Raw genomic sequence first — 21,105 nt, forward strand, 5'->3', positions numbered from 1 at the left:
TCCTTTACAGTGCATTTCACAGCAGAAACAGCTTCGAGACATTCACACCCCAGCTATTCACAGATGTGCTTCAGTTTGCTAATTACTGTGGTGTCTGTGTTTGAGGATGATCTCATTGGATGCATTAATACGATTATGAAAGCGGCATTGCTCGGTGTTATCATGCCTCTCCGTGTTTTCCTATCCTGGTTCATCTGGCTTGTCTAGTGAACAGGCCCTATTTGAATCTCTTTTGGTTGAGACTAGCTTTTGTCTGCCCCACTGCCATTGTTGACTGGGATTTGCTATGAAAGCCTTTTGAATAATAGAGAGAAACGACTCCATCTCCACAGCCCAGCCTCACACTCACCCGCTGAGATGAAGAACCTTTTTGTGTGTCAGAAGAAAAGAGATTGTTCATATTTATGTACTCTCCTGACTCCCATTTACTTTACTTAAATATAATTTCCCCATTTCAGGCTTTTCCATTTGAGTTTTACATTTTGAAAAACATGCCTTTCCCTTTCCTCTCTCTCTCTCTCTCTCTCTCTCACCTGTTTCCCCATTTCCTAACTCTTTATTTCTTCTCATTTCGTGAGCGCCGTCCAATTCTTGCACCACTGAATCTGCCTTCACCTCCACCTCATCATTTCTTTTCATCCCTTCTAATCCTGCTCTTCCCCTTCCCGCCCCCCGTCCGCAGATGCATCCGGCCGTATGACGGAGAGCGTGGTGAACCAGGAGAACCCCCTGTCCCAGCAGATCTCGGATGTGGTCAAGCAGCCGGCCTTCATCGCGGGCATCGGAGCTGCTTGCTGGATCATCCTCATGGTCTTCAGCATCTGGCTGTACCGACACCGCAAGAAAAGGAGCGGCCTGTCCAGCAGCTACGCAGGGATACGCAAGGGTCAGTTCACGTCTGCAACAGCACGCATCTTACACTGCCAGAGCTCTACACTTGAATGTAAATTTGCTGGTTTAAAACTCGCAGGGAGGTCGCTTGGTTAAGAAAATGCAGGGCGCAATATTTGTTAGTGCAGTTCGGGGGTTTATTTCTTGCTTCAATCCAGCACCCTCTACCCTCTTCATATGAAATGCCGTCAACGTATCTCACATCTCCCCTGTCACACACACACACACACACACACAGAAGTCTTTGTAGAAGTCACTAGGTGAAGTCTCTCACTGAAAGTACTCTCCACTAGAGTACTTTCAGATGTGACGTGAACTCCCGCAGAGAGTGCTGCATGAAGATGTCTTTTATTTCTTTTTCATATTTCTGTCACACTGATTCTGCCGGGGTGTGTGAAGAGTGTTTTCAGTGAAGTACGTTTTGAGGTCCAACGGCTCCCCTTTTCAGCAGCTCCCCTCTGACTGCGCCGGGAACTCTGGGAATGTCTCGCCATAATCCTTCTTTATCGAGGACATACTGACATTTTTGCATGCTTGAAGTGCTCTTGCTGTTCTTTTAGAGCCAGTGCTTTTGATGTGGAGGAGTTAACAATTATTGAGAAGTCCTCTTAATAGCAAATACTTATATATTTTTGGAAGCCCAAGAAGAATCCCTGCCCATGTGTGTTTGGGCTGCGTTTCAACTCTCTCTTTTAGGAGTGGCCACCGGATAACCTGCACTGGGTTTGTACCTGACTTGAGTTGAAGTGACAGAGTTCATGACATGCACAACCTCTGCCCACAATAGTTAGAGTATAAAGAGAGCTATTAGGCTTTCTGTGTGAGTCTCGTTTATGTGTGGGTTGGCTTAATGTGTGGCCTTGGGCTGTGCAGCTGCTGCCTGTGAGCGCTACCTGCACCATCCCCACTCCAGGGCTCAGGTTTACTGCTGACTGCCAGGGTTAGAGGAGATCCAGCCTTCAACCTTGAGACACACACAGACAATAGGCTGGCTTAGCTGTTGCCGCTGTTGATCTGTGGCTGTCACACCGAGTATACAGGCTGAATCCCAAGTTCTGAATCCACTGCAGTCATACCGATACTGGGAGTTATGAGTCACGAGAAAGACGGAGACACCCCAGCTAAGCTTTTCCTTAATCTGTGGAAGACTTTGTGGTCTTTTTACATATACGTGTGCGGTCTATAATGGTCAAAACTGTTGTCTTTTCCATTATGGTTTAGATTAGCTTGAGCACTCTCTCAAAGACAACGATAACATTTCAAAGAATCTGATGCCAGTGTCAGGTTGAACGGTTTGTTTTCTAGTGTCAGTGTTGCTATGGGAAGAGATGATGTGCTGGCAGGCTGGGACATTTTCGTACAAAACGGATGCCTGGTACGATCAAAATAGAACAATACCCATATTCTTTTAACTGAAGTTGCTTAAAAACAGAGGGCAGTTAAAGGGAACGTGCGGCTACAGAATGGGACCTCTGAAGACTTTATGAGTACAGTAATGTTCTGTGGCCAGGGGAGAGGAGTATACTGAGTAGGCTGCTGAGGTTTACCCTCTGGTTCTATGACTCTATAGGTCGATGTTTGCTCACATAAACGCACAAAGCTCTTCAAGGGCACAGTAGGCAAATATGTTGCTCCCCCGCCTCCTCCTCCTCCTCCTCGTCCTCCTGCGCTCCCAAACCACAAGAGGCCATGGTCTTTGTTGGAACTGGTAACTAAGAATGTTTTGAGAAGAGGAGAAGAGTATAATTGCAACCACATGAAGCAACAATCTGCACTCAGGGTGAAATAGGTTGAATTGGGAGGCTGTACACAACTCATAAGTGAGTGTGTGTGTATGTGCATATATGTTAGTGTTGTCTCCAACAAATGAAATTCAAATTAAATAGTCCCTAATAAAAAAGTCCCTTAACAAAACAAAACATGTCAAATTGCTTTTTCCTCATTATTTCCCTGCCAGTGAATGCAATCATGCAAAATAACCTCTTAGTCAACCTCTAGTGCTCTAGTGTTTGTGAAAAACAACACAAATACAGTACAATACTTTGCAATACAAATTTCTGAATATTAGTGTGATGCCACAGATGTACCAAATTAACCAACTAAGAAAAGTGAAGTCTGGCATTGCAGCAACCTAATATTTACTCAAGTAAGAGGAGAGATATGCGTCTTTTGGAAGTGTGTTTTATTTTGTGACAGTTGTAACACAGTCACAGTTTCATCCAGCCTGAGACTGAAAATGTGTGACAGTCTTGTGTCAGAGTGGTAATCTGATTTATTTATTTCAATCACGTTAGCATTTCTCACAGAGTGTCTTGCATACCAAGTGTCAGTCTTTTCTCCCCTTCAAAGGCTCGCATCAAACAGATAAAAACCATCCAAGCACTCAAAACTGTTAGACTCCTTTGAGCTTCAAGGGGCGAGATACAAACATGATGAGATGATTGTGGCATTTACAGGACATTTGTTGGCTCAGGTATGAAAGGATTGTTTATAGAAATAAGAGGAAATGAAAATGTGACAACAGCAATATCTCGGTTCTCGGGTGTCTCAGTCAGATGCATTGTTAAGTTGAAGGCAGACAGCAACAATCTTAAAAAAAAACACATATCTATGGCAGTATACTGGATGACAACATACTGCAATGCTGTATCAATTATGATGCTTATTGTAGTATCACATGTTTAGTACTTCAAAGAGGCAAACAACAATATACTGAAACTAAGTACAGTTTTATGCTGGTACAGTATAGATACCCAGAGGCCACAGCAGCCGTAACAGAGGCAAACCAAATGTACTTAGGTTGAAGTTTTGCACAAGTGCTCCTTCCATGCCTAAGTGTGAGTAATTGAGCTGTGTGGGCGATGATGTGTGTGTAAGAGATAGCAACAGATATCTCCCTGGTGTGTGACCTGCTCGCAGCAGGCCTCTGACAGCCTGGGCCTGAGTTTGAACCAGCAGCTGGCTCCACACTCGCTTTCCCCAGTTGGGGTCCGGGGATGTCTGATGGGATCAAAGACTAGGGGGCAGCAAGTAGCGTGTGAATACAGCTCAAAATACACAAAATACTCAATATACTGTTTAGCGGAAGTGCAGTAAATAACTGTGTTATGCTTGTAATGAGTGTGTGTGTACTGTAACTGAAAGTCTGTGGTAATAAATGAGATAAATAACACTAGAGCTAATTCCAGAGAGTAGAAATACATCCTGTTCATGTTGGTGTACAGTAATTGAGTGTTAATTTTTCCTAATGTTATTTCTCCTTTTTCTCTCCTCCTGTCTTTGCTTCGACCGACAGTGCCATCCTTTACTTTCACACCTACAGGTAAGCGCTCAGCATCTTGTCTACAAGTGGCATCTCTTTTTATTCATTTTCCATACCTGTGAAACATTCCCTTTCATGCTCTGAACAGCCGCAGTTATAGCTAATTAGAGCTATTGACTGACTGGAGAGAAGTCAGAGAGGGACACTCAGCTGGTATCACCAAAAGGAGCCAATAATTGTCACATTTTTAGGATCTACCAAGAAAAAAAGATGTTCCACCGAATGTTTGGGTCATGTCAGAATGTAATCCTTAAAGAGGAGCACACCACACTACTAAGAAGCTCTTAAAACTGGTGGTAACTTGATCAAAGGGCTGCTGGCAACCTCAGACGGGATTTAAGAGAATGACACACCACTACTCCAACACACCAATTAGATAGGCGAGGAGGAGCGGAGCTAAGGAGGTTATCTGTGAATTGAAGTGACACAGCGTAAACAGATAAAAGAAAAGCTCTCTCTCTCTCTCTCTTTTTTTTCTCTCTCTCTCCCTCTATCTCTCGCTGTGTGTGTACGTGAGCGTTTGCATCTCTGCAGTCCACTCCTCCTTTCTCTTCTTTCTCACTCTCTCCCATGCACTTTCATCCATCTGACATTCTTTGTCCCATAGAAGTGTGTCAGAGGTGCTGGCAGGGCTTGGCGCGAGGGAGAATGTGAAACAGCGAATGGGTGAAAGGTAGTAAAAGTGAGAAAGAGAGAGAGAGAAAGAGACTTAGTGTGCGTGTTTGTGGTTGAACTGACTAATCCTGTCTGTGCAGAGGCTGTGTCTAAACTGTAAGAGCGTTGTTTTTCTCGTCCGCCTCGAGGCTTGCGATCAGGTCTAATAATTTTACTGTTGCAATCTTGTTTCATGAACTGCTGGAACTTTTTCAGGTGGAACGCATTTAGTCAGCTGGTGTTTCATTGGCTGAAGTCCTGAGTGCTTGAGGTTAGGGTTCTGTCTGTTTAAGCAGAAAATCCCCCCGCCTTGGCACCCGGTATAAAACCAGGCTGTTACAGTATATTATGCTGATTTTAATCTAGAACCAGATTGTGATTGGAAAGGCTCGACTTTGGTTTGCATTAAAGAGAGCTAATCTGAGAGCTCCTCTGGCTATCCGCAGAGGCCAAGTCCTGCAAGTTTTTTCCCTCTTCCTGTTTTGAAAGGGAGTCAGAGAACCAACACAGCTGAGGCCCTGCCACTCCCCCCCCCCCCCTCCCCCTCCCCACCTCCCCACTCCCACCTTCTCTCCTCTCAGGGAAGAGATTGTAATTAAAGTTGGAAGTTTATCTCTCCTTCACACACCGGCAGCTTAGAGCTCCTTGAAAGAGTCCAAGTTGCAGTGCACAGAGCTTCAAACACACTGAACCCATGCCAGACGACCAAAGAGCTCTGCATCTCCGTTCTTCATAAGCCTCTTACACATCCTCCCCCTGTTGCTGTGTGTGTGACTCAGCCTAAATTATGCCACACACATACACAGCCTCGTACGCACAGAAACACACACACACACACACACACACACACAAAGAGAAGCATAACTGTTATTACACACTAGGCTGCCAATTCAAAATCAAGTTAATGTTATTCTGTTTACCTTGCACTTAGTCCCTGGCTGATGATGATGACGATGATGATGATGATGATGATGATAATGATAGTGGCAGTAATGATTAAATCATATTGGAAACTCATTATTGTGCTAATGTGTTCCTTTTCTACAGTGGCATATCAGAGAGGTGGAGAAGCTGTAAGCAGTGCTGGGAGGTAAGGAATTTATTAATTGTTTGTAGATATATGAGTTTGTATCGTGATATTTCAAATATTAAAGACATTTAGAGGAACTGGGTGATGATTGGAACTGAATCAAGTTTAGGAGCACAAATAAAATAGGGTGTTAAATCTCCTGAATAGTTGAGGATGGGTAAGTGTACTTTTGCCAAAGGAACACTAGGGGGAGTGCTGTGACTTCCTAAATCAGCGTAGAGCAGAGGAGGGGTAAGGAGGCGCATTAAGTATGTTATGATACTAACAGGAACAAAGCACCTTCTAGTCTGCCAACCGCCCATCCTCATCCCAAATGGAGGAAAGCCACATCTAACCACAAGGCTGTGCCATAGCGTCACCATAAAACATGAATGGAGATACATGCATAGCAGTGATAGCTTTTATGTGTTGTGGAATGGCGCATTCTACAGAAAGAGTGAGAATGTACAGAGAGAGGCTTGGCAAAGACTGCATGAACTTGCTCAACACCCACATTTGTTTATCCATAGGATGATGTTTGGCATGTTTTCATACAGTTGGAAAATACAAATGGAAATTGAGTACTCAGGCAAATAGAGGCAATATGTATTCATGTGTTGCCCTCGCTTTACTCACAGGGTAGAGAATGCACATCACAGTATGTGCGTATGTGTTTATGGGTAGTTAGCGTCGAGCCACCAGTGGTGAATCTATACAGCCATCGTATTATCCAATTCTGTGATTGAATCCCATACGCAGCATGGCTATGTCGGCTCTGCACAAAGACAATGGCCATTCAATATCAACACGCAACTGCCTGGGTGATTGAAGGGCTATTGTGAGATTGTATTTGGCTGTACAAGACAAATGTGTTCATTACTAAAAATGAATCCAACAACTGAGTCAATTGAATGGGAATAGGGAAAAGAGAGAAAATGTAATTCAATGCTAATTTAGTGTTGGAATATGCAAACTGGGAGTCATTCTGTGGAGATTTGAATACTGAAACAATATATGGCTCTGGTAGAGTAGCCTGCGGGCTCTTTGTATGGTAGATTGATTCATTTCTTGAGAAATGGGAGGCTATTTAGTCTCAGCTCTTCAAACATCCAATGTTTGGCCTGAGGTCAGATTGTAGAATCCTGTTGAACAAGTGATCTTGTAGTGTTGGGATTAAAAGCAAAAGAAATAGCTGCAGTAAGGAGTCAGACATGGACACAATAGAGATGGATAGCCAGACGATCATGTGAAGGACTGGTATCCATTACCCCCATGGCTTTCTCTTCTGTTGCTTGAGTTTCACTTCTTTCCCTCTGTGTAGCTACAAAACTTTTAATATGATAGAGATGTTCTGTGACACCATGGAATCTACTGGGGGAACATTCGTGGTTCACTGGCTGTTGAGGACGTGCATTTCGTAACATTGGGAGTGAATTCTATCTGGCTGTCTAATCCAAGCGGATCGCTAATGCTCACGAGGGCTCAGGGAAAGTGTCATCGGCTGTGGGCAAGTCAAGCGCACACAATCTATTTAGCTGGGCTTCTCTCTAATGTGCACCCTGGGCCAATGGAGGAAAGGGGGGGTGGTGGGAAGGAACAAGAGAAGAAGTCGGGAAAGGCAATATTTATATATAGGCAAAAAGTACTGGAGCAGGAATCCTAGTTTTCCTATTCTTAGCCCTGCTGAATAGATAGACTGGGTAGATAAACAGAGCACAAACTCAACCCTAGTCTTCTCTTTCACATGTGTTCTATATTTTGTTACTGTAGGCGTTTCAGTTCACTGAATCCAATGTCATTGTTGTGTTGGCCCGGTCCCGTGCTATTGTTAACCATTTGGTCCCATTCGCTGCAGGCCTGGTTTGCTGAACATTGGGGAATCTGCCACTCAGCCCTGGCTGGCTGACACGTGGCCCAACTCCTGCTCCAACCACAACGACTGCAGCATCAACTGCTGCACTGCAGGCAATGGCAACAGTGACAGCAACCTGGCAACGTACAGCCGCCCAGGTAAGTGCCGTAGACCCTGCCAGACTCGGGCAACACACCTCATCAGCACACCCCCCAGCTGCACTGATGCAGTCCTCGACAAAATACTCCCCGCAACTGTAGAGATAAGAATCACAGAGACTAGCGGATCTGCAGTGCAAAAGGAAGTAAAATCTGATATCTGGGTTAGCTCCCCGGAGAGTTGTTCTGTGTATCTCTCTTTTCTTCAGGTCTCCACAAGAAAAACCTGGAGAAATATTAGGATTAAGAGTGCCTGTGTGCTTGTGTGTTTGATTTATTTGAGGTTAAAGTGGAGCTGTTTTAGGCAGGAAATAAAAGGAGCGCACTGGAAGGGGCTTATGGCTTTACTCTGTTGCTAATCGAATTGCTCTGCTGATTTCCATACTGTTGTTATAGCCGGTAATGTAATTTCCCCTAAGTGCTCAGTTATTTAAGAAATGTGGAGCGGGCGTAGAGGTCAAGGCTGGACTGCAGACGGTGGCCAGAACCAGAGAAAGAGATGGAGCGAGAGAGAGAGAGAGAGAGAGAGAGAGAGGGAGAATGATGGAGGGAGAAAGGTGCACCTGGAAGAGCAGATGGAAGGGGGAGGAAAAGAGTGATGAAGAATAAATTGTATATGCTGAAGCATACACTGAAATGTGTAGGGAGAGGGAGAGAGCGTGAGTGGGGGTAAAGTAAAGGAATAGGGGGAGAGATGGACAGTAACAGAGGGAGAGAGAGTTATGGTACACCACCAGGTGGCCTTTTAGTTTAGTCAGCACTACTGCAGCTTTCACTAACAAAAGGGAGCAAAATCTTCGGAAACGTGTACGCCTGCGCACATACGCTAATGCACACACACACACACACACACACACACACACACACACACACAGAATGGTGACCTATCTGGAAATAGAAGAGAGCAAAGCTGGCAGCAAAACTCTTGATACAGATTGGATGACACAGGACTTAAGGTTATTAATTTTTACCCGTGACCCTAATTTTAAACAGCCTCATCCTCGGAAACTTGGACTACATTGATATGCTTTATGTGCAAAATCCTGCACGTTGGGACTATGCCTTTGAGGGCAGCCCATAATTTCTATCCAGCTGTTCTGCCTAATATCCATCCAGCCATTCACTAGTTTCTCACTCCAAACCTTTCCCAATGAGGCTTAATAATTCATGCTGTAGACTTAAGCCAATGAGTTTTGTACATCATTTGGTTAAACATCTTACCCAGGGTCGAAAAGACATTGTGAAATCCAGGTGTAGGCTATTTGTCAAACCAAACCCATCACCATCAGGATAGGGAAAACCCTAATCTGACTTCTGAGTTTGAAGTGTTTAACCTTAACACGGTGTGAGTTGTATGAGAGGGAATAACATGCTACAGGCAGCCCTCACTCATCGCATGACACCCCCGTTGTATGACACTAAGGAGCTTGCCAGGCGCATGCTTTGTGTGCGTGCCAAACCTAAACTCTGTGAACATTAAGAGGATCACTGACTAGGTGACAGAGCAAAGAAATAGGAGTTAATGTCCCTTTATCTCAGCCATAGGGGCCCTTTCACACATCAACCTTTGAAGTGTTGAGCTATTCCGCGCTGCAGAAATGTGAGGCGGGTGGCACGAGCAATGTGCACCTATGGCTGTCCTTGGTATTTACCGCAAGGCTGGCTCTCAGATCTGCTGGAGGATTTGAATATTTTATGAGCCAGGGAAAATTGGATCTGTCAGTGGAGCTGTGCTTTTACTGCGCGCCTCATTCCAGGTCTTTGATACAGACATGTCTCTCTGTCCCTCTCAATGAGCAAAGCCGCCCCCACCGTCAGATGGAAAAGAACAGAGATGACACCCACGTTGAGTCACGGGTGAGACTAAGAAGAGACTGAGATAGAAAGGCAGAGCAGAAAGGTGTAATACCGACCGTGTCACTCACCTAAAGCAGATCATCATTTGGCAAACAAAACGGAGAGTTTGAACTGAAATAGACGTGTCTATCTGAGAGTCACCTTTCAAAAGCTAGAAATGAATATGTAAATTGTTTCTCAATTTGCAACACTCGCTTTCCTCTAGTAACTTCTGTCAGTGCTGCATCTGATGATCCCCTGTTGTTTCAAACTATACACCCTCCTGGCACACTGCTACTAAGATGATCAGCAGTAAAAGCCAGGCAAGATTGACTAAATACCCTCCCCATGTTCTCCAGCCGACTGCATCGCCAATTATAACAACCAGATGGAAAACAAGCAGACCAACCTAATGGTGCCAGAGTCAGGAGTCTATGGAGACGTAGACTTGTCCAACAAGATCAATGAGATGAAGACCTTCAACAGCCCCAACCTGAAAGACGGGCGCTTTGTGGGGCCGGGGGGCCAGCCTACACCTTACGCCACCACCCAGCTCATCCAGTCCTCCATCATGGGCAACAACATGAACACAGACAGAGGAACCGGAGGGAGCGGAGGAGGAGGAGGAGGAGGAGGAGGAGGAGTCGGGGGTGGAGGGGAGGTGAATGAGAAACATTGCTGGAAGCCCCCCCCAACCCAGCAGCAGAAACAACAGGACTTGGGCTCCCAGCTCCAGTACAACATCATGGAGCAAAACAAGCTGAACAAGGGTGAGTGTGCGGAATCCCCAGCAGCCATGGTTAAAGGGGTCAACTCAAAGCCATGATCTTCCTCCACTTGATTTTTCCCTCCGCCCTCTCCTCTCCCGGCTCTTTCAGCCTCACTGTGGAAGCCTTTAGAAGAATTTCATGTTCATATTTTCCTTGGTTCTGTCTTGCTCCCTTTCAGTCCTATCAATATCAACATCATCACTCTTTCTTTCTGCCCATCTTTGTCTGTATGGCATTCATGTAACCCCTCGTCACCTTCTATGCAATCACATAATAATCTCTGCCTGGACTAAACTGTGGGCCAGGCCTGAATTTCTATCTCTGTACAGAATCTGGGTTGTCTTTCTGTGATGAAGACAGGTGTGAGGGTTTATCTCTGGTGTCAGATTTCTCAAGGAAAGACAAAGATAACTGGTGGCTCTTAGATGCTTTGATTGAAACTATCATCACCTTGTTTCGCCTGCAGAAAGGAACCACATCTGGTGTGATAGTTTTGAGATTTATGTGCAGATATTGCATGTTTTATCACTAGTACTCACCCGCAAATGACTAAGCATGAACTGCATGTGTGTTGCCTTCAATAACATTCTACACTGTGTTTGGTGTGCAATTTCAATGTATAGTTTCACATAGCCAATGTGAAGTATTTTTACATGGCTAAGAACAGAGATTTCTGCATTCTCCGTTCTCCTTCATCTCCCTCTCCATTACAAACTACAAAGTGGATGCTTTGCTTTGCTGGAGAGATATCCGCCCAGGGCCGTACTAACCATACACTCCATTCTCCCCACCATCAGACCGCTACAGAGGAGGTGACAGCCCAATGCCGGCCACCATCCCCTACAACCAGGCCCATGAGAGCCACACTGGGGGCTCCTACAACAGTTCTGACCGCGGCAGCAGTAGCACCTCCGGTAAGGGGGGTGGGGCAAAAAGGACAAGGCTGGTCGGGGGGGGGAAGGGCAATCAGATATCTCACATATCCAAAGACTCGCTCTCTTTTAAAGTTGTTTGGAGTTTTATTGTTGAGTTGAGGTATTTTTACTCGTTTTTTATTTAATTGCCTAAGTGTTTTTCCAGCTTATTATTGTTGTGAACCACGTAATCACATTCACCCCCCAAGCTCCATTTGAAAATCCCAGTTTTCCTCTAAAGCAATAAATCACTTTGAGACGCTAATAATGCATGATGCTTTAAAATGGTAATTTGATTAATTTCCATGTCAGCCTATCTTGAAGAGAAATTGAAAAGGAGATGCCTTCAGAGAGTGGAAAATTGCTAAATAAAAAGAGATGAGGAAAGCAACAACAATGCCTCCACACAAAGGCATGAGATCCATGCCAGGCATTTGCTTGTCCCATTGTTTTGTGGGTGCAATGTCATCCAAGGGATGTTTAAAGTAAATTTGATAAAGGGATCTTTTTTGTTTTCTCCCTTACTTCATATCATTTTTTTTCTTTTGTGTTCAACTGCTTTCTGGCTATTTTATGTGTCTGTTCGTCCTTGCTTAGTTTGTGGTGCATCCATTAATTGGCTTTACTTTAATTCTAGTATAGAGCAGCTTAATTTCATCATAGCCTCAGTGTCTGTCTATGGACAAGGACAAATGATAACACATTGCAGACGGCATGCAACACTGCCACCTTAATGCCATGTATCCATTCTGATATTGCATTTGAAGTTCAAGCCATTAAAGAGAAGCCTTTAGTGCTCCCAACACCTCACAGCTCATTGGCTCGCAAGTCTAATGCTTTGGTATTAATTGGCCCCTTTTCTACTATTTTCTACCTAACCTTTCTCTTGGCTGTTGAAAAATTGCTGTGTTTTTGATAATATCTCCCATTAATTACAAACTGAGAGGTATGTGTGCACATTTTGCAGTGACTACATAAAGTGTGTGTGTGTGTGTGTGTGGGGGGGGGGGGGGGTTGCATTAGCCTTAGCACTCTCGTGTAAAATGACCATTTCTTTATCCATGTCAATCTTTAGCCAAAATAAGGCTTGTTAATACATTTTATCTGCTGTCAATTCTTTCTTTATTTTTTTGCCTTGCAATTTCATGGACATTAATAATGGAGGTGTTTTTCACAGACAGAGAGAATATAGGAGTAATGAGGGGTGGGCATGTGTGCGTGGGTGTCTTGTGACTGAAGGAGTTCTTTTTTTCATTTTTTGAGCAGGGAGTCAGGGTCAGAAGAAGGGAGTGCGCACCCCCAAACTACCCAAACAGAGCACAATGAATTGGGCTGACCTGCTGCCCCCTCCCCCTGCAAACCCACCCCCATGTCGGAACACAGAGGAGTACTCTCTATCGATGGATGAAAGGTGGGACATGTCTGCACAGACACATACAGACACAAAGACACAGACAATCAGACAGGCACACACATGCACACACACACACACACGCTGCATTTGAATACTATTTCATTCTTCCTGCCATTTTTCCCGTGTCTTTCACTCATTGCAAGTATTTGCCCTAAGGGTTTTTCTATGTATTAATGCTAGGTATGTGTCAAACCTTGATAGAAGGACGGCATGAATATTTAGTGCATGTTTTCCTGGTTTCAGTATATAAAAACATTCATGTTTTCAGCGAGTGATATGAAGGTAACGAGGCTTGTTTCTCTGTGTTGACAGCTATGACCCAGACATGCAGTGCCCCATGCCCCCCTCCCGCATGTACCTGCAGCCCGATGAGCTGGAGGAGGAAGAGGAGATGGAGAGGGGGCCCACTCCCCCCGTCCGAGGGGCGGCCTCGTCCCCCGCTGCCGTGTCTTACAGCCACCAGTCCACGGCCACCCTCACCCCCTCACCCCAGGAGGAGATGCAGCCCATGCTCCAGGACACAGCCGACTGCCACGAACGCAGGTACACACACATGACGTCACATGGTCTACTAAGAGTTTTATCAGCCTATGTTAAGATGTTAAGGAAATGCATCTCCTCTGTAACCTCCTGCAAAAATGGTCTGCAAAGCATATAAATAGTCAGTGAATCTTAAAAGCCTTTTATGCATAATATATACACTACCAGTCAAAAGTTTGGACACACACATTTTTCCTTTTTTCACATTTTAGAATAATAGTAAAGACATCAAAACTATGAAATAACACAAATGGAATTATGCAGCGACCAAAAAAGTGTTAAACAAATCAAAACTATCTCATATTTTAGAGTAGCCGCCCTTTGCCTTGAAAGGCAAAGGCTTTGGAAAGAAATTCTCACATAGTCATCAACTTCACAAAACTCACTATTTGTCTAAGAAACAAATTTCAAGCATTTAAACATAAGCATTTAGATCAAAATGGCTTTAAGATAATGAAAAACATAGTACATTCAATCAGGTGTGTCCAAACTTTTGACTGGTAGTGTATATATAAAATATTCTGGGATTGATGGGATTCTGATGCCGTGTGTTTTCACTTTTTTGCAGACGCCATGCTGTGAGCCCCCCACCCCCTCAGAGGCCCCTCTCTCCCTCACACACGTACGGCTACATCTCCAGCCCGTTGGCCCTGGACACCGACGGCATGGAGGAGGAGGAAGAGGAGATGTTGGAGGAAGAGGAGGAGGAAGGCGACGAGACAGACGCAGAGGTGGCCAAGATGCACCACCACCACCACCACCACACCCACCCCCACCCGCACCCTCACCACCCCCAGATGCATCCGCGGAGGTTGCTGCTGCGGGGGCTCGAGCAGACGCCCGCGTCCAGCGTGGGCGACCTGGAGAGCTCCGTGACCGGATCCATGATCAACGGATGGGGCTCGGCCTCCGAGGAGGACAACGTCTCGTCGGGGAGGTCCAGCGCCGTCAGCTCCTCGGACGGATCCTTCTTCACAGATGCCGACTTTGCCCAAGCGGTTGCCGCGGCCGCAGAGTATACAGGCCTCAAGATGGCCAAGTATCCCAACACGCAGGGCCCGGAAATGGGAGGAGCTTCAGGTAAGGTTTATATTGGCTAAAGAGGACCACATCCACAAGAAATGGCACTGCATACGGTCTGTTCAAGCATTTTGAGGATTGGAATAATCAGAGTTCCCCTTCTTTTTTTGTTCTTCTCAGCACGAAAATACCAAATGACCCCGTCGGGCCACCGTCCCGGCAGCCCGGTGTCTACAGACAGCAACATGAGTATGGCAGCCGTACAGAGGAGGCCTCCTAAAAAGCAGAAACAGCATCCTACAGCCCACCCAGTGAACCAGCGACGTGAAGCCTACAACGAAGGTACACTTATTATTACTACACTACAGTACGTTTAAAAAAATACAATCAAAAGGTAAAATACATTAAAATACACTTTGCTATGTCAACTCCAAACAAATTCTGAAAAAACAACACACTAGCAGGATATACACATGTCCCTTGCTTGTAGATTCCTCCCAACTGAAGATATTAAGATTGTCAGTGAGCCAAATATCTACTTTGTATTTTCGGTGTGATTGTCTGTGCCGTCAGACTGCAAAATGGTAAGTATTAAGACTTTGTAATGCTAACGGGCTGAATGAGAGCCTGGTAGCATCAGTAGCGAGTTAGCTGTATCCCTCCAGTACACAGATGGCCAGTTTGTATCTATGGCTCTCCCTCTAGCCCCTCTACAGATATGGAAGGGAAAAGTGCGGTTTACTGCGATGCACTGTCCACAAATGACTGAGTACGGGTGTGTCGTAAGCCAGAGTTTTAATCATCTTCCCTCATGTGTTTATGCGCGCGCATACATGGCATCACTCCTAATCTGTGGCGGTGCTGAACAGATCGGGCTGGCGGTGGGCTGGAGGCCAGGGGCACGGTGGGGAAGAGAGCGGGGGGGGGTTTGTCTCAGGGGAGCTGTGCCCAGCCCGGCTCTGCTGACACTGGGATGTCTCTCCACCCCAGCCACTAATGAAATTGATCCAGGTGCTCTGGCTCATACAGAAGTGCCGCCCTCCACTCGGCAGGAGCCGTGCATAAACCAAACCGGGGCTAAACACAGGAGCAGCAGTGCACAGACAGAAAGGGCTTAGCCTTGTTAAAGTAAAGGAGAAATTGACTTTTTCCAGCATCATTCTTTGTGACGAATACCAGTAGAAAGCTACTCTTTTTCTGTCCGTTTCCTCTTGTAATTGAGCTTGTGGATAGATCGTTCTTTAATTTGTCTATGTGTGAGTGTGTGTGTGTGTATGTGTGTGTGTGTGTGTGTGTGCTCGTGCGGCCACACTCATACTCATGTGTACAGTATGTGCTGTCCCAGAGCTGGCTCCCCTCTTAGTGTCAGGTGTCCTTGAGTGTTGGAAGCACTTGACAGGGAGATTTAATATCCAGCTCACTGGGAGCCAGACCAGCTATATCACTGCAGAAAATCCTACACCCCCCCTGTTACACACACACACCCCCCTCCACTGTCCTCCACCCTCCTCCTGCCATCATCCTTCTATCCTGCCTTCCTCTCCCCATCCACTTGCCCCTCCCTTTGAAGTGATCTCTCCATCCCTCTCCACTCTCTCCTCTAGCTCTGGTCGCTCTCCTCCGTCTTTGTTTGAGCGGTGAGGGGGCGGACTGACGGCTCCGCAGCTCTGTCTGTCCATCAGTCCCTCCTGCTGATTGCATTTGATCTGAATGGATTGTTTTTCATTTGGAGGTTATTGCCTCAACCCATCCCCCCACCCCCACCCCCACCCCCATCCCGAATACGCCGTCTGTGGTCTGGAAGAGTGGTGCTGCGGTGATAGGTGAGGCAAGGTGATTTAATGAAATTTAAAGGAGGGCGGAAAAGAGATGAAACACTGACCATGCGTACTAAACAAACGCACACACACACAGTATGTCATGTTGTGTATTCATATTCGTATGAATTTTATGCATTTCTGTGATTTTTTTTATGTGTCTCCACCTCTCCAATTACTCTGTCTGAAGTCCATCCTAGTGGAGGTCAGACTGAGACCAGTATCCCGCCAGCATGACCATAAATACACATAAATACCATCGGTTAAGACAGCGGTAAAATGGCAGAGAGACAAGTGAAGCAGCATGGGAAGCAACCCCCCCGCCCAGCCCATCTCCCCCTTACCCCTCTTTGACCTACTCATTTCGCTCTTGTTTGCACAGTGGATGTGGAAACGCCCAGGTTATATTCCCCACATAATTCATATATGGCCCTAATGCCTTTGTCTACCTGCTCTCTGAAATTAACCCCCTCCTGTCTCTTTTCATCAGTCACAGCCCTCCTGCCCTAATCATCCTTAGCCATCAGGAGCCTCCAATACACCTTCCTCAGCCCAGAGATCCTCTTCAGACCCGAGCTCTGTCCTCACCTATATTTCCTCATAAATCTAACCGGCGCTCCGCTCCTGCCTTGTAGTGAGCTATATCTCACAGACAGTGGCATTGATCGGACTCTGACTGAGGCTGGACTCAGGAGGCAAGGGAGATATTAAAAAACTGCAGACGCCTCTCTGCTGTATGATATTGACTGGCCCCTTTTGTATTCAGGAGGAGTGGATGGAGGTGGAGGATAATCAGGAAAGTGTATTAAAGCTGCCTGATTCAGCCAACAAGACACGGCAAAGACATCACCTGCCCCTTTAGCCCCGAGTGTTTAAAAAAAGCGAATAAAAGCTTTGATTCTCCTCAAAGTCTCGCCCGTTTCATACAAATGTTTAAAAATGCCTAAGGTGGACATTAGGATGCTAGATGTAATGAGTTAGCGGCGGTGCTATGTGTATTAACTTTCTAATCCGGTGTGGATTATGGGTCCGGCCACCAACAAAGCCATCTTTCAAGTCGGAAGCTGATTAGAAGATGAAAAGCCATCGATCGCAGGCGTTCTCTAGCAGACGAGGCTTTTCTCTGTGTGTTTTGTTTAGATGGCTGTGTGAAGTGTGAGTGCTCGGGCGGCCCACTGGCTGGCCTCATATGAATAATGGCTCAAGGACAAGCGGCATTGATTCATCGACGGGGGAAGTAGAGCAGGTCAAAGAGCCAGCTGCTGACCGTCACGCTCCCCTCTTCCCTCTCCTCCGCGGTCTCTCTTTCTCCAATCTCATAATTCTCTCCCCAGATTCCGCCTCTCTAATGTCATCTGTTCTGTTTACTGTCTGTCCGGAGGAGTTTCCGCTCAGCGTGGCTGTGCGTACAGCTCGGAGTGCATGTACACACACTGCAGCTGTGTTTGTGTATCACCTTGCAGGTGTGGGACAACTGAGTGACAGATAATACACATTAAAGTTCCTAGAGTACACAGATTCCTGTCCCCCCAGTCTCAGGCAATAAAACCGGAGTTTTTGATCTTGCCGGCTAATGTTATCTTGCTTCCTGTGTTTATCCTTCCAGATCTTCCACCTCCGCCCATCCCACCTCCAGCAGTGCTCAAGTCTCCTACACACCCTTCCAAGGCAGCGCTGGAGGGCCGGGGAGTGATTTCCCCCAAGGGAAGTGAGGGTCGGGACAAGAGAGGAGGGTCGGGGGGCTACCGGCCCAGAGAGGGCTCAGACCCCAGAACCAGCTCGTCTGAACGCAGAGACGCTCAGGAGAGACAGAAGACGGCTCACGGAGGGAAAGGGAGTAAACATGAGGGTAGCACCGCCAACAAGGCACGCCAACACCCAGGTACAGCACCATGTAGTGTTAAAGGGGAATGTCATCCATTTTAAGAACTCACAAATGTTATTCCTGTGCCCCAGGACAGTTCAGTCAGTACTTGTGAACATACACCACTCTTTCCTGAAGCTAGAAACTGGAGAACAAACCCTTGAATTTGTGATGTCATTGGGATGTAAAATCTGACACACACATTCAAATGAGGCTTAAATTCTTGGTGTGACGACTCAACTCAGCAGCTTATGGCTCCACAGAGCTACTAAATTGAGTTGTCACACCAAAATTAAGATTATATTCTAGCATTACTAACAGGTATGAACCAGAATTTAAGTCTCATTTGCGTGCAAGAACTCACACGAAAAACGTATGGATCAACAAAGTCAGCCCCTGATTTTACATCCCAGTGACACACACAGGTTCAGAGGTTTTCTCTCTGATTTCTAGTTTTAGGAAAGAATGGTGCAAGTTCACAAACATTAGCCGAATTGTCCCGGGGCACAGAAATAACAAATGTGAATTCCTAAAACGGGTGGCATTCCCCTTTAAGGAGTCCCTCTATTCATGATTTATCAATGCCATGTGCAATATGTTGGATTATGGGCTTTTTGCGAGTCTACAGGGATAGATTTTATCTTGATGCAGCATACAATGTAGTGTAATTGTGTTCTGTGTCCCTAGGTTCAGAGGACATTCTGCCCTACAGCCGGCCACAGTTCCCCACAGTCAACAGCCCGCGGGACCCAAGCTCCTCCAGCTCCATGTCCTCCAGGGGCTCAGGGGGCCGGCGGAGAGGAGAGGGGGGTCCGGGGGGCCGCAGGAACCCTGCAGACATGGGCCTGAACACCACAGGGGCCTTCCAGCCAGGAGATGAAGACCTAGAGGTACTGGACGACATCAAGTATACAAGCTACGCCTCAACAGATTTGACTGTAGCAAATTTAATCACAGCTGACAGTTATGAAAGATGAATGCTAACCGAACTGTCTGTTTTGTTTGTTTTTGTTTGTTGTTTTCTCCCCAGATGGTGGAAAGCTGAAGAATAGAGAGGAGGAACAGGAGGAACTGTCCTGAATTTTCCCAGAGTGGAGCGCCATTGTTTCTCTTACAAGTTTAAATATCTCAGTATTTCACCATCATGTTGGCTGACATCATACTGTACATCAATAGTGTTTCTTTACATCCGGAAAACAGACCAATTGTTTTTTCTAACTTATCATTTTCTATGTCCATTTTGAAAAAAAAAAAAAAGAAAGAGTGTCAGAGGATAAAAGAATGGTGCATTCAAAAGCAAAATACGCAGTAGTATATTTATGTTTTATTCCAATGCAATATGGAGTGAAATCGTACTCCAGACATTGACATGACTCGGCTTGCCTTGACAAGAACTTTGAGAGCCCATACAGTCAGAAGTTACTGTAATAAAATAGCTGCAAGCAGAGAGGGGTGGACTGTCCTGTAAATATACGTGTAAACATGATGTCCTTTTGTTTCACCCATTGTGGTACCTCAAATTTGTCTTCCTTGTTTTATTTTGCGAATTCTAATTTTATTATGCCAGTAAATATAATTATTTTATCATTTCCATCCATGTTGTAAATTGCTATATTATTTAGCCGCCCCAAGAAAGTGCCACTTTGGGATAATTTTTTTTTTTTTTTTTTTTTTTTTTGTAATGCACTGTTATGTTTCGTGTTGTCGTCAATGTTTGTTATTTGTTTTACTTTGGTTTTAAAAGCACAATCACTAAACTTTATTTTAAACCATTCTATCTATTAACCTTTTTGTCTTACTGGAGGAAAACAGGTATGACAAAAGAGTCTAGTTAATCCTGATGATGATGATGATGATGATGATGACGATGATAATGATGTAGGTAAAGGTGATATTCTGTTTACGATGGCTGTGTTTGAAAGGAGACTCCTTGCGTTATGATTGTCTCCCTCTCCGGTTCTGACGCTAGCTCAAGTGATGGAAAAAGACAGTTAATGTGAGTCATAGCTGCAATGTAAATATCTTTTCGCATTGACCATAAATCCAGCTATTGCACATTAATCCAAATGGTTACGTTGTCTACTAATGCACTTAAACGAATGTTAGATACAGGAAATAGGAGTCACTTTGGGAATCTGGAGAGGTTGTGATTGGACAAGGAGAGTCTCTTTTCTTGGAGAGAGAGGGGCGATCGAGCCCTGTTCTAAAGGAGAAAGGGTGCTGTTGTTTATTCATAGGACATCTGCAAACATTTGTTTCGTAAAGCAAAAAAGTAAAAAGAACTAAAAAAAAAAATGATGAATAAAAAAAGTTCAAACTACACATGTTCCTTTGGTCCTTTATCATGATTCTTTTCTGTCTAAATCATTTACGATGCAATATCATAAACCTCCTTCACCCTGAACATGAATGCAGTATCAGTTTCTCATGATTTAGTACACAAGAATATGAACCGTGTGTGAGCAGTATACCAGATAAAACACCATAAACACCTGTGGAGATATGAAAACCTATTCATAAAAGTAATGGCAAGGGAATATTCTGACATGAATTTACTTTTATTGACACGTTTATCATAGCTATAATTGAAAAGCATTGCCATCATAAAGCTCAATGTCACTGCATCTATTGCATTTTAATTTGAAATCCATTTGAGCCAGCCTCGCCCGATAGACCACAATGCACCTCAGCATCCTTACACCCTGTCAAGGGTACTAGGGAACTATCAATATCCTTGGCTCAGTGGCTAAACAGCTATTTCTGTTCTATATGGTAGCTATTCAAATGTATTACCCAATGCCAATTCCATTAGCGCTCTCCATTATTCACAATATCAGCATCCCATGTCATTCAGTAAAGGCATTTGGAGCCATAGAGAGCAGCTAAAACCAATGGTGAAGGGATTATATCCAATTTGACAGGCCTAGATTGCTGCCAATTAGGCGTAAGGAGGCTTCAGTGAGGTTACATAAGAGAGTGCATAC

At 45.2% G+C, this 21,105-nt stretch overlaps 1 protein-coding gene across 1 annotated transcript in view; it reads left to right on the forward strand.

Annotated features, from left to right (window-relative positions):
* The window catches only part of robo1 (roundabout, axon guidance receptor, homolog 1 (Drosophila)), a 169,472-nt gene extending 149,031 nt beyond the window's left edge, over window positions 1-20,441 (forward strand). The window contains exons 18-30 of the mRNA XM_078284188.1: window positions 683-886; window positions 4,187-4,213; window positions 5,915-5,957; window positions 7,792-7,946; window positions 10,142-10,552; window positions 11,350-11,466; window positions 12,733-12,877; window positions 13,193-13,423; window positions 13,989-14,500; window positions 14,621-14,782; window positions 17,864-18,139; window positions 18,809-19,011; window positions 19,152-20,441. Coding sequence (XP_078140314.1) covers window positions 683-886; window positions 4,187-4,213; window positions 5,915-5,957; window positions 7,792-7,946; window positions 10,142-10,552; window positions 11,350-11,466; window positions 12,733-12,877; window positions 13,193-13,423; window positions 13,989-14,500; window positions 14,621-14,782; window positions 17,864-18,139; window positions 18,809-19,011; window positions 19,152-19,166 — 2,501 coding nt within the window. The 3' untranslated portion in view covers window positions 19,167-20,441. The remainder of the gene's footprint in view (window positions 1-682; window positions 887-4,186; window positions 4,214-5,914; window positions 5,958-7,791; window positions 7,947-10,141; window positions 10,553-11,349; window positions 11,467-12,732; window positions 12,878-13,192; window positions 13,424-13,988; window positions 14,501-14,620; window positions 14,783-17,863; window positions 18,140-18,808; window positions 19,012-19,151) is intronic.
* The last annotated feature ends 664 nt before the right edge of the window (window positions 20,442-21,105 follow it).

Source organism: Centroberyx gerrardi, chromosome 6 (genome assembly GCF_048128805.1).
Source record: "Centroberyx gerrardi isolate f3 chromosome 6, fCenGer3.hap1.cur.20231027, whole genome shotgun sequence".
NCBI classification, from domain to species: domain Eukaryota; kingdom Metazoa; phylum Chordata; class Actinopteri; order Beryciformes; family Berycidae; genus Centroberyx; species Centroberyx gerrardi.